This window comes from Salmo salar, chromosome 04, assembly GCF_965601325.2.
Source record: "Salmo salar chromosome 04, fSalSal1, whole genome shotgun sequence".
Classification (NCBI taxonomy): Eukaryota; Metazoa; Chordata; class Actinopteri; order Salmoniformes; family Salmonidae; genus Salmo; species Salmo salar.
In genome coordinates, this window is record NC_138294.1 from 26125833 (window position 1) to 26139778 (window position 13946).

At 43.1% G+C, this 13946-nt stretch overlaps 1 protein-coding gene across 1 annotated transcript; it reads right to left on the reverse strand.

Moving 5' to 3' along the window:
- Positions 1–3959: 3959 nt before the first annotated feature.
- LOC106602618 (uncharacterized) lies at positions 3960–6777 on the reverse strand. The gene is made up of 3 exons (XM_014195371.3): positions 5979–6777; positions 5674–5798; positions 3960–5504 (listed from the first exon to the last, which is right to left on the reverse strand). Exons 1-3 carry the CDS (start codon positions 6238–6240, stop codon positions 4455–4457), a joined length of 1437 nt encoding a protein of 478 aa, XP_014050846.3. The 5' UTR covers positions 6241–6777; the 3' UTR covers positions 3960–4454.
- Between the last annotated feature and the right edge of the window lie 7169 nt (positions 6778–13946).

The window sequence follows — 13946 nt, forward strand, 5'->3', positions numbered from 1 at the left end:
GGGGTTAACCTGAGGAGTCATCAGTTTCTCTGAATCACAACTATAGGAGCAGGACGGAGCATCGCTAGCCGAGTCTGTGTCTGTTCTCTCCTGCTGCATACTGACACCTCCCCGTCCCCGCAGACCAAATCTACACCTCGCCCTCGTCTCAGCCAGTCTGTTGTCATGGAGACTAAGTTTTGGATGTTTTTGTGTTCCACTGTCTGTTTCTGGTGCTGGTCCTGGCCTGCTCAGTGAAGTTGTCCCCTCCTCCGTTAGCCTCCAGCCAACCACTTGCAGGAAGAGGATACAAAATAGACTTTACAAACATAACAGAGAATTCTACATGGAGTTTTGTTAGTCAATTACCTGGTCAAGTTCATACATTATGTGTGTTTTTGTATTTAAACATAAGTTGTATTGATTTAATTTTATGAATTAAGAAAATATAAATAAATAATAATAGCCAGGTGCATCACTATTCCCATTTGAAGATCTATTACTGTATGTAGGCTATATGTATGTATCCCTTACCTTGCTCCCCCATCTTTAGTCCACTCAGCAGATCAATACTCTCTGGTCCATCTTCTATTGTCTCCTCTTTGACCAGCAGCAGATCAGGCTTCCCATCCTCCATGTCTACTGACTGTAAGAGATACAGAGTGAGAGGATGTTGGATCAAGAAATATGATATGAGCACCCTGCTATGGAGCATCTTCTGATTGGACAATGAGGGATTGCTATGAGTACTATGCAAACATGTTAGTTGATGTAATACTATGTAAATGTATATTTCTGTCAAAATTTGCAAAAGACAGCCCACTATCCATCATTTTGAGCATGTTCAATGCTCCCTGAATGTCTAGCTTTAATTTCAGTGAAGAAACTAAAAAAAGTGTTCAGACCCCTTGACTTTTTCCACATTTTGTTACGTTAGTCTTATTCTAAAATGGATTTAATTAAAAAAAAATACCTCAATCTACACACAATACCCCATAATAACAATACCATTTACAAACATTTAGACCCACCATGTCTCCTGTAAATGTATTAAAAAGATACCATATTCCTCCACATAAGTATTCAGACCCTTAGCTCAGGTACATCCTGTCTTCCATTTGTATTTATTCATGCGACCTCCCACACTTCAGTTCCTGCCACAGGCAGCAGCTACATCTTCCTGGCGGCCCTCCGGCAACAACCCTTAAGGCGGTTCATATACCATTCTCTACCATCTACACATACATTCATTACAGAATTCACAACACACTAAGTGTGTGTCCTCAGGCCCGTGTAGCAATTACTCTATGTAGTACTGTGCGCCTCCCATAGTCTGTTCTGGACTTGGGGACTGTGAAGAGACCTCTGGTGGCATGTCTTGTGGGGTATGCATGGGTGTCCGAGCTGTGTGCTTGTACTTTAAACAGACAGCTCGGTACCTAATGAGGAAGTCAATCTCTCTTTCACTTTGAGCCATGAGAGACTGACATGCATGTCATTAATGTTAGCGCTCTGTGTACTTTTAAGGGCCAGCCGTGCTGCCCTGTTCTGAGCCAACTGCAATTTTCCCCAAGTCCTTCTGTGGCCCCTGATTGGCTATTTTTTTGGAGTCTTTTAATGCTAAAATCAGTTCTTTAAAATCAATTTTCAGATGTTCCGAGCTAGCCCTCCTGATGTCGTTTGACCCCACATGGACTACGACAGTGTCAGCTCCCTGCATCTGTCGTAGTACAGTCGAAAGCAGCCTTGTGATGTTCTGTACTCGTGCTCCTGGGTAGCTCAGGGTTTTTGCCTTGGGAACCGAAATGTTTCACACCATAGAGCTGCCTATCATGACAGCTGGCAATGTCAAATGGGCCGGTCTCTCAGGCAGCCTCACGGTCTGATGAGGGTGGGAGCTCTGAGGATCTGAACCTGAGGTAGAAGCCACCGGAGAGGGAGACAGAACAGAGGACAAAGACGGAGGTACCTCCGGATCCGATCTTGAATGGGAAGACCCCAAAGAAAGCGGCGCTGGAACCTCTGGATCCAGGGCGGCAAAGCTGTTTCTGGTCTGTGTCCAGTCAGGGATCAACATCTCCAAGGAGAACCCCGTTTCCAGAGGATGCTGTCTTTGACTTCCACGGCGAGTAACTTATCTCCATGGCTGGTTGGTTGGGTCGAGAACAGCTCCGTTCTCCAGGGAAAGGGGAGACCCCTTCGGGATGAAACCCTGCTGAGCACCGGCCAGTTGGCTGTGGAGAGCCAACAGGAATTGTCTGTAGTGCGCCGAGACAGGATTGTGTCGAGGCACAGATCTGGGAAGGGTAACAAAAAATGTTTGCAGCATTGAAGGTCCCCAAGAACAGTGGCCTCCATCATTCTTAAATGGGAGAAGTTTGGAATCACCAAGACTCTTCCAAGAGATGGCCGCCTGGCCAAACCGAGCAATCGGTGGAGAACCTGAGGTGAACAAGAACCCGATGGTCATAATGACAGAGCTCCAGTGTTCCTCTGTGGAGATGGGAGAATCTTCCAGAAGGACAACCTTCTCTGCAGCACTCCACCAATCAGGCCTTTATGGTAGAGTGGTCAGGCGGAAGCCACTCCTCAGTAAAAGGGACATGGCAGCCCGCTTGGAGTTTGCCAAAAGGCACCTAAGACCATGAGAAACAAGATTCTCTGGTCAGATGAAACCAAGATTGAACTCTTTTGACCTGAATGCCAAGCGTCACGTCTGGGGGAAACCTGGCACCATCCCCACTGTGGAGCATGGTGGCGGCAGCATCATGCTGTGGGGATGTTTTTCAGGGACTGGGAGACTGGTCAGGAGAGGGAAAGCTGAACGGAGCAAAGTACAGAGATCCTTGATGAAAACCTGCTCCAGAGCTCTCAGGACCTCCGACTGGGGCGAAGGTTCACCTTCCAACAGGACAACGACCCTAAGCACACAGCCAAGACAACGCAGGAGTGGCTTCGGGACAAGTCTCTGAATGTCCTTGTGGCCCAGCCAGAGCCCGGACTTGAACCCGATCGAACATCTCTGGTGAGACCTGAAAATAGCTGTGCAGCGATGCTCCCCATCCAACCTGGCAGAGCTTGAAAGGATCTGCAGTGAAGAATGGGAAAAACTCCCCAAATACAGATGTGCCAAGCTTGTAGTGTCATACCCAAGTAGACTCGTGGCTGTAATCGCTGTCAAAGGTGCTTCAACAAAGTACTGAGTAAAGGGTCTGAATACTTATCACATTTATAAATTTCTGTTTTTTATTCTTAATAAATGTGCAAAAATGTCTAAACCTGTTTTTGCTTTGTCATTATGGGGTATTGTGTGTAGATTGAGAGGGGAAAAAACGATTTACTACATTTTAGAATAAAGCTGTAACTTAACAAAATGTGTAAAGTCAAGGGGTCTGAATACTTTCTGAATGCACTGTAAATGTAAGTCAATTATAATTTCAACAGTTTAATGTATAATGAATTTGTTTCCCCTCCACCCCCAATAAAATATATAGAAGAAAGTTATATAACAAATGTATAGCTGCGTGCCATATGTTTGACAGCTCTGCCCTCCTGATCTTTTCTCGCTTACGGGGCAGGTCCCAGCTGGTGAGGGTGGTCACTACCTGACCAATGGTTGACTGTGTGTTGAGGGGTGTGTGTAAGGCCTCGCAGCTCATTTTCTGGGACTCGACGGCTTCGTACGTGTGTTGTGGGTGGTGACAACAGCCTCATATGGCTTAGGAGGGCAGGGTAACTCATCTGCCTCCTGGGAGCAACATTTAAGCCTCTTTTGGGTAATGGAACATCTTAAATGTAACAGAGTCAGAATCCGGTGATATGAAGGACCATGTAAAAATGGCTATTCAAAAACGCGTCCATTCAAGCATGCCGAATGGCTTTTTTGTTTTTTACATGTATATTGGTTATAAAGCGCTGCCTGGTGTTTTAAGAATAAGGTGAGATCAGATGTGATCTATACCAAAGAGAGTCTCAATGAATAAAGTCCCATTTTGTGTTTATTAAACATACACATTTTAAATACACCATATAAAAACCACACGTCTCAACTAAAAATCTGAATGAACTTGATAAACTGCATTCATTTTCTCATTAAAAGTGTCTTGAGAAAAACATTAAGTAGTTAGTTGAACATCATATCCTACACAGTACAAACACCATGAAACTGACTTTTTAGGCTTATATCACGTCTGGATGCAATGTTCTACCCAGGAATATTCAACACTGAAATATGTTATTCCAAATGCATATGTGGATCTTTTCTGCTGACACCAATTAACATTTATCTTTGTCTTTAATGCAGGGTTTGATCTAAACGTCAGAAGCTATCGAGTGGAATGGTTCATTTCTAGGTCAATCCGTGGAATGTTTTTTCTGCTGGTGTACCCTCAGAGAACCTCTTCCCGTAGTGCGTACAGGCGAATGGCCTTTCTCCCGTGTGCATGTTCAGTTGGTGCTGGTGGGAGAACCTCTTCTCACACTAGAGGTTTGCTGTAGGGTTTCTCCCCTGTGTGGACCCTCTGGTGCCTCTTCAGGTTGCCAGCCTGGGCGAAGCTCATGTGACACTGGGTACATCTAAAGGGTTTCACCCCTGTGTGGACCCTCTGGTGCCTCTTCAGGTCACCAGCCTGGGTGAAGCGCATATGACACTGGGTACAGCTGTATGGTTTCTCTCCTGTGTGGACCCTCTGGTGGATCTCCACTTTCTGGGAGCAGCTGAAGCCTTTGTTACAGAACATGCAGAGGAACCGTTTCTCTTTACTATTGCCTGATGTGGCTCCCCTTCCCCATGCCTTGGCCCTTTGATCCTTTGAGTTCAATACATGATCGAAAAGGTATTGCGAATCGGAAGGTGCCGTGGACAGTGGGTCGTGATCCCTGAGCCTGTGTAAAGGGGAGTGGGTTGCGACAGTTAGATTGGTCTCTAAGCTTTCCCTGTAGTCTAAGTCACTGGTGTTGCCCTGTGAGTGTCCTTCTCCTAAGTGAGTCTCGTCTGCATTCCATGTCAGAGGAGCGTCACCCTCCACTTTCACAGTCACCTCATCTATCACTATAACCTCCCCTTTCTTATTTAGGCACCGTTCAGAGTATACATTACTACTGTACTGGTTCCAGTCCCCTCTCATTGAATTAGTCTGTGTAGCTAAGCCCACAGGCACGTCACCAGGTATCATCTCTGTGTCTGTAGCGTATGAACAAGACGGATCATTGCCAGTCTGTAACGTGTCTTCTAAGTCCTGATGGGAGAGATCCATCCTCGGGCTTGGGTTACCATCAAGTAAATATTCTAAGCGGAGAGCAGGAGAACAGCCCAATCGCCCCAGACCCGTTAAATTCTTGGTGTCTGTCTCTGACTTGAGGACGGCATTCAGTGTTCCACCGACCACCGTGATGCTGCGTTGGGTCCTGGGCGCCGCTGGGGCAGTGGTGGTGTCCTCCATGGCTACAGGAGGCTGTCCAGTTTGGATGTACCGTGGGTCATCCTCTCCTTCAGAACTCTCCTGCGTGACCCCAGGACCTGCAGCCTGACACAAGAAGAGGGGAGGTTATTGACGGTATTGAGTAGAATTGGGTGACAATGCCGTAGAGAAGTTACAAGCTCCGCTATGGCAGATAAATGATGTACATGTAAGCAAGTGAATAGCTGAGTGGAGCCTTTCTGAAATGTACTGTAATTCTGACTATTACACTAACCTCTATCACAATAACATGCTGGGTTGAGGTTCCACTCCCCTCATCAACAGTGATTGGTTGGTCATCTCTCCATGTATTGTGTCCTCCTGGCTTCACAAAGCTCACGTGGCCTCCAGTGCGATGTCCTTCACCAGAGAGAGTTATTGGGGGAAAAGAAGTGGTTAGGTTAGCTACTGTCAATGCTCAACGCTATATTGCAAGACAGATAAGTAATCAGGTGAATTAAGCTATCCAAAAACTAACACAAAGGCACATGTGCAGAGGGTAATGGGGCAACAGGCCACGCAGCCTCATGCAAAATGTACCTCTTGTCATTCCTCTGTATCGGTCGAGGATCTTGACACTACTGAGACGACTGGCGAGGACGCGCTCTCGCGCCACTTTCTTCAGATCCAGTAGCTGTAGTTTCCTCCGCAACGCCCTGTTTTCTTTCTGGCTTTGAGTTATTTCCAAACGAAATACTGCATAGTCGTCGTCTACGAGTTTACAAATCTCTGCCACTGCTGCATTCGCTAGCACCTCCATAATGGAGGCTATTTGAGTGTGAAAAACCATATAGTTAACCATTGTTAGGTAACTTTCGCAACTAGCTAGCTAGCGTTACCTAGATAACATCTATCAACCAAGTCCTGTCTCCAATGCGAATTAAATAATACCCGGGGGTAAGTGTGCGATGCTGTGCAGATAAATTAATAATATTTTGAGTTCCAGGGTGTTAATTAACGTCTAAATGACAACAACATCGCAAAGGTGGAAATAGTTTTTGGTCACAGCTCACTTCTGTTTACGTCTTCTTCTTTGAGGTTTTGTCGGCGGACTACACCAAAATGGTGTATTACGGCCACCTACTGGGTGGGGTCATAACTGGGAGTATTTAAAGGGATAGTAAATGCAAATTCTATTTGGTTCAAATTACCCTTAGCTACCTTGAGTTGTGTCTTAAGGCTCATGGTGACAGAATCCCCAATAATCACGTTTACATATGGCTAGAGCCTGGAGTTAGCATATTATAGGGTGTCCACCCACTAAACGCTCTGTGGTTTTGAAATTTCACTTCCTCATGTTATAAAATATTTTTTTACCAAGACATATGATTCTTCATTTTCTAACTTGCTCAGTGGGGTCTCTAACGTTTCCCCTAGCGGTTCTGGGGGGGGGGGGGGGGGGGGGCGGCAGTGCCCCTGTGACAACAATTTTGGCCCCCCTAAATGTGGAGTATGAAATCATTTTTACATAACAAATTTTTGCTATCATTCTTTTTTTACATCCGTTATTAGACAGTGGCAACGGTGATGATTATGAACATGGTCTTTTGCCTGCTAATGCCTGCAATGCAGTGAAGAAAACGATATGACAACAATAACGTTAATGTAACTGGCCCCTCTAACAGTACAACTGGCCCCAGCTTGGCCCCCCCAGTTGAAATGGTCTAGAACCGCCACTGAACGTATCATTAACATTATATCCAAAAAGTCTGATTTCGTAACCTAATACGTCCGATAATAAGCAGCGCGCTCTGTTGATAGAGCAGTGCAGGTTCTTGTAGTGACTTTTCCCACGTGTCGTAAAAATCTAAATTAACATGACACGAGCTGAATTAAATGTAAAAGGCTTTGAAAATAAAATGCTTGCGGTATGCTCAGTGCTCCATTGACATTTCAGAGATACGCTGGTTGTTCTGAGCAATCTTTAAAAATGACAGACGTCACAATATGAAAAGCGTATACTAAAATATGAAAATACTACATGTCATGTCTCAGAAATTGATTTTTATCTTACCTCTAGATTATTTGATGTCCTCCGGATTCGAAAAGAAAGATGAGTTCGACAGGTGAGCCTGTCAGTTTGTCACAATTCTCGCATAGCATCCAGCCTAGCTGGCACAATACTATTTTAAATATATTTTTAGCACTTTTTTCTCTGGCCTCAAAATTCGGTAGTTGGTGGAGTTAGCGGGGATTTTTTTGTAACGTGCATACTGAAATAATCGCTGGAATTTGGTTACTCAGAACTGGAGCCATTTTCTTATCTAGCCACAGCACAGAGCATCTCGAGCTTCAGTGATGACGTCATCCGCGTTGGGCAGGCACTACGGCGCGGATTACTTTCCAGATGTCACAAAACTGACAGGTAAACGTAGGAAGTATCAGAGCATTCTACAATTAGAATTGCAGAAAAATAACTACCTTAAGGTCTTTTTTTTGGTCCAGCAGATTATTTGGAAACGGTCGTCTTTCTGCTTTGCAATGCGTTAGCCTAGTCCTACCTATTGTATTAAAAGTACATCTTTATCACATTATTCACACTCGGAATTCGCTGCTTGAAGTTCAATAGCCTACCTGTCCTAGTTGGGCGTGCCTCCTATACTGAAAAATAAACGCAACATGTCGGTTTCATGAGCCGAAATAAAATATCCCATACATTTACCGTATGCCAAAATGTTGTGCACAAATTTGTTTACATCCCTATTTGTAAGCATTTCTCCTTCGCCAATATAATCCACGCACTTGACAGTGTGGCATATCAATAAACTGACTAAACAGCGTGATCATTACACAGGTGCAACTCAAGTTTTGAGGGAGTGTGCAATTGACATGCTGACTGCAGGAATGTCCAACAGAGCTGTTGCCAGATAATTTAATGTTAATTTATCGAGCATAAGCCGCCTCCAACATCATTTTAGAGAATTCGGCGGTATGTCCAACCGGCCTCATAACCGCAGACCAATGCCCGCCCATGGCTGCGCCCCAATGTGAAATCCATAGATTAAGGCATAATTAAATTATTTCAATCGACTGATTTCCTTCTATGAACTGTAACTCAGTAAAATCTTTGAAATTGTTGCATGTTGCGTTTATATTTGTGTATGGTCTCATTGACATAGAGTAGGCTGCCTATGCATAGAGGGGGAATCAAGTGGTAGTTATATTTCCAAGGAAATGTACTTAAATATGATTAGACTATAGTTTACTACAGTGTCTGTAAATAAATATTGATAATGGAAAGAAATGAAGGGCCCTTAACCAACGTGAGTCGAGGTGCAATCTAAAAATGTAATCACAATTGAAAAGGAAAAGACGCGCACAGGCTACCATGGTGAGTGAGCGTTGTACCTTTTAGTTTTCAATAAATATATGATTAGGCTACCCATTTATTTGTCTCTGCCTGCAAATCGTCGTCCTAAAATATAGGCTATATGCAAAACCTAGCTCAAGAGAAAGTGCAAGTGTCCGCTGCCATGATTCTTGCTGCTGCTTCAAGTTCAGTAGCCATACGTGCGAGATCAGGTACGTGTGTAATACAATAGAGTAGGCTATAGGCTATGGGTGGAGCAGCACGGGGCAGTTCTTTACAAGGAAATTTACTTTTTAAATATGATTAAGCTATAGTTTACTACATTGCGTATAATTCAATATTGATTACCCATATGTCTCCGTCTGAAATCCGTCCCACTCCTAAAAGGTATGCTATAAAACGTATCTCAAGAGAAATTGCAAGTCTCTCCAACTCTGTTCTCTTAAAAACTACGTTTGGATGGAAGTTCAACATGTAGCTATAAGTAGGCTAATGTTAACTAGCTGGCCTAGTCCATCGTCTCCCATGAAAAGAAGTTAGGGTAGTTAGCAAGTATTTCAGCCAGGTAGCCTAGGACAACAGAAACGTAAAGTGTTTACTGTATGACAGTCATAGACCGTTTAGGCAACATGAAAGACGATGGCGGCATTGGCGATTCTCTACAGGTAGGGTGAGTCAACGCACGCACGCACCGAAATCAGTACCATGGACAGCCACATCATATTTAGTTTACGTTGATTGGATTAAATTGTTTTTGGTTTGTTAAAGTTGTCTCTTTATTATACTAAGTGTAGCGGGTTTCTTATGCACCACAGGAGAACCAAGAAATGAAGAGCGACACCACGGCTGTCTTTTAGGCTTTTATGTTGATCTGCTGCAATAGTATTATGAAAAGACAGGACAGGAACACATCAGTCTCCAATGCACCACCTGACAAGTTGTTCTTTCTCTCTCAGTGTTTTCTCAGACTCTCACAATCACACTCATACATAAAGCCATAATGTATAGTATAAAATAACCAGTCCTTAATACAAAGAATGTATAATCTTAATTCTTAGACAATAGAACCATACCTGCAATAGTATTATGAAAAGACAGGACAGGAACACATCAGTCTCCAATGCACCACCTGACAAGTTGTTCTACACAGGAGCATGAAGAAAGGTAAAACACATATCCTGTCTCACATCCCCAATACATTGCTAGGTGCTTTCAGTGTTGATAGTAGCAAAATACAACAACTCATGTACAAAACCACTGCAACACAAACAAGTTACAACGTAAAATCGCCTTAGAGGGCAAAAACTACATCCCCCATAATGCAACACCATCACTAGTCGGCAGCTCAGCTAGCCGTCTGCATCACAGAAAGAAAGTCATGCTAGCTAGCAACACTTTTAGCACTCTGTAACTATATTAATAACAACAATAAAACTCTGAAAGTTACGTGTTTCGATAGTCTCACATCCCCTTATAACAATATCTACAGCATTAACCTTGGGACGTTTATTTATTTCACGTTACGGACTTCTACAAAGGAGTAATCTGCAACCCGTACCTTTCTCTCTCAGTGTTTTCTCAGACTGAGGAGAGCGGGATCTATGGGTAGTACCAGGGTGTTAGTAGGTGACGTAAGCACCCAGATAAAATAAAATACATTTAATGAAACAAAACCTGAAGATGTTAACATCATTCAGCTACTGTAGCTGCCTACCTAACATCAACAGGCATCACCAGTAGCGCAACAATTAAAATTAGAAACCAAAAGTAAAGTTCCTGGCGATCTGACTCCCCCTTTCTGTCTGAACTTGGAATATTCCTGTTCGCGGGCTTTTGGCCAGTGACCCTCAACCTGATTGTTCTGTTCTGCGTTGTGTTCTATTCTAATAATTTGAAGTTTGCTGGAATAACCATTTTAACTCTACTACATAAGTATAGGTGATTAGATTATGTTGAAGTTTAAATGGTGCTGGAATAGTGGAGGCAGCTCCAGTTTTCTTTGCGATTTGCGGTAACTTTCCGTGATTCTAAATCAATAGTTGTTTAGAAGTCCGACAGTGTCGGAAACATTTACTTGCTTGACCAGCATGGTCATGTGTTTTGTTAACTTCACCGGATAGATGTTACTCTCCAGGTTTGTGATGAAACAAAGGTGTGGTTGAATTTATTATTCTTATTGTCTCGGCCTTATGCCTTGACACCGTGATATATAGGCCTATGAACTAACAGGTTATAGAGCAAACAACGCAATTATTACACAGGTTGAATATGGCTTTTCCCCCCTGGATTGGCTTCCCTGTTGATTTTACCCGTGCACCGCTACTGCAATTCAGGAAGTGATTCGAATTTGGAAAAAACATTTGTTAACCTTTTGACATGCATAACGTATCCATTTGAGTTTATTAAGAAGTATATAAAGGCTCACAGAATAGTATACACATCCCAGCTGCACTCGGGTAGGGAGACACTCCACATAAAAAAACCCAAGAACAGTCAAAATCTTCTCCTTCATGCCATTTACCACACGATTCATTCTTCAATAGAGCAATGTCGACTTCTTCCAAGACTCCATAAATGACTCCTTTGACACGGGCGAAAATCTGATATCAACTTTGGAGGGGACAATTACAAAATTTTCTCGAGCAATTCTTGAGGGGGACACCAAAAGTAGTGCTGTAACACAGCCTACGTTGTAATATGTTCAAATGTATATTGAGGAACCATAATTACCACTACTTGTTAATTGATAGGTAGTTAACTGAAGGGTTGTCCCAACTTGTTCAAGTGTCTAAACAATTATAATACTACTAATAATAGTTATAGCAGTGTACCTTATCAGTCCAGTATGTATGCAGGTATTTGTATTTACAACCAGCAATACCAAGAAAGGCCAGTAGGTAGCAATGGTACTGTACACTGATTGGATTGGGTGCAATTTTCGTAAATACAATGAACATGGTGTGATCTCATCTAAGAGTCTCCATTGAGAACCATCAAAGTCTCCGTATTGAATTGACCTTTTTATTTTACTTTTTCTGATACATTTATATAGTCATTAAATATGTGCCTGAGTCTATTACAATATATTTACAAGAACAAAACACTCAATAAGTACAGTTCTAAAAGCAAAAGAACTACTTCAATGAATAACCCAAACAAATCAACCAAAATATCCTTCAAAAATACTTATTTATTGTTCAGTCAGTGTCTCAACTCTTCAAACAGCAGCTATGGACAACTATGTCACACAAAGTATGCAATTTGAACTAAAATAACATCAAATAAATAATTAGTAAGTGTACTGTCATGTACTAAAAACGGAAAACTACTAAACAAAATAACAAATATCATACTACACACCAGGGGTTCTCAAACAGGGGTCTGTGGTCCCTGGTGTAATTGCAAGGGGTCCGCGTAATAAAAAAGTGGAATGAACATATTCAGCGCAAGGATTCCAGTAACTTTACATATAATATAGAAGGGGTGGAGCTCCCTGAGGACCACTCAAAACCTTGCCCGCCTTGCCTCAAAATATGCAGGGGTTCCAGTACCCCAAAAAGGTTGAGAACCACTGCTATACACACTACTGAACAAAAGATCCGAACATGTTTGTGGGTTTCAATGGATCCAACAAATTGCTGGCAGATATTTTCCCTCGAGACCATCCAGTCTGTCTTTATGTACATTACAGACAACTACGCCGTTCAGTTTCTCTTGGCCCATGCTAGCCCATAGCCAAGTCTTTAACCTGCAGAGTGCACTGAAACTCCTCTCAGCCTCAGATGAAGACACTGGCACTACAAACAAAATTCTGATCAGCACCTCAACTTGGTCAACCAACCCCAGCACCTCCACTGGAAGCCTCCTGAGGACCTCTGCTACCTCTCCACTGCAGCTACAGGGGTATTTGTTGTGAAAGAGAGGCAACTGCAATGAAAGAGAATCTATGTTCAGCTCAGGGTACTGATCTAGAGACTCATCCAACTCCCCCGTGAGAAGAGCTCTTTCCAACTTTTGCAGGACGTTTAGACTGTCCTGGTCAAAACGGTGGCCAACCTGAACCTCCATACCATCCAACACTTAAAATAATTCTGCCCTATAGTGATCCACTGCTTTGCCAGCAAAACATCTTGAGTGTGTCTCAATGGAGTCAATCAATGTTGTTGCATTCTCATACAGTGCTAGGTAGCTTTCGTAATTTCTGCTGTTTACCCCACACGCTGGATAACTGGGCACTGATTGGATTTAGCTGGTGTGCTGTTAGTTACAAAGTGGCGGTGGGTTTGGCAGTTTTGATGTGCGGTGAATTTTTCAATGGCTTTTCTCCAGTTCCTAAATCCTGCACTAATGAAGGCAGCATCCGCTCTTTGGCCAAAAGATGGCTGGCTTGAAAACCCTTGGCTACAGTGAAAACACAACACTCCTTTTATTGATGGATTATAATGTAGCCAGGGGAAATCGCGAAACCATCTCTCTTGAAACGTCAACACTGTTGGCAAGAGTACGCAGTTCTATAAATTGTGGGTGTGGCTGATATGGTTATGTGCCATCACTGAGGTAATTGGACAATGCTGTGCCACTGTCCCCTACACTGGTGCTGCTGGCAACAAGGTTGACACCTGGTCCTGCTGTGGCTGTGACACTGTCCTCTGAGGTCTCTCTCCCTGGCTCTTTCCCTTTCACCACCCTCACTGACTCAGTCTGTCTCCTAGAAAATAAATAAGGTGTTTGCCATACTCCCAACTACCGGTACCCAAAACTACAAAATTAATCACAACAGCAATACCATCGCCTTTTAAACAAATCTTAGTTCAGTCACCAGTTTAAGTTGACTAGTGTAGTGGGGGTATCCATGGCATTTTCCAATTATGTCCCTATTTTACAAGTCTAAAAAAAGAGAACCTTTCATGTTGCCAAACAAAGACTCAACAAACTTACCCGAGACTCCCTGTCCCTGCCCATCTGTCCACAGTTCTGCTGTCTGTGTGCCATCTGTTGCCTGCTCTGCCTGATGACATCATTGTGAAACATTTCCATTTCACTTCTTTCTTATGAACATTTTATCAACTAGTCTTTGAGATATTAGGCTACTAGGGGGTTCTTACTTTGCGTTTTGGTGTACTGAAAAATACTCAGATGTCAGTCTTTTTTCTGCCATTTTTCTACCTGGCTGGCTGGCAACACACACACAGTTTGCA

Coding starts and splice junctions, on each gene's coding strand:
- LOC106602618 (XM_014195371.3), bottom strand. CDS start 6,240: ATGGTTAACTATATGGTTTTTCACACTCAAATAGCCTCCATTATGGAG. Junction 5,799..5,978: donor ATACAGAGGAATGACAAGAG/GTACATTTTGCA, acceptor TCTCTGGTGAAG/GACATCGCACTGGAGGCCAC. Junction 5,505..5,673: donor AGCATGTTATTGTGATAGAG/GTTAGTGTAATA, acceptor TTCTTGTGTCAG/GCTGCAGGTCCTGGGGTCAC.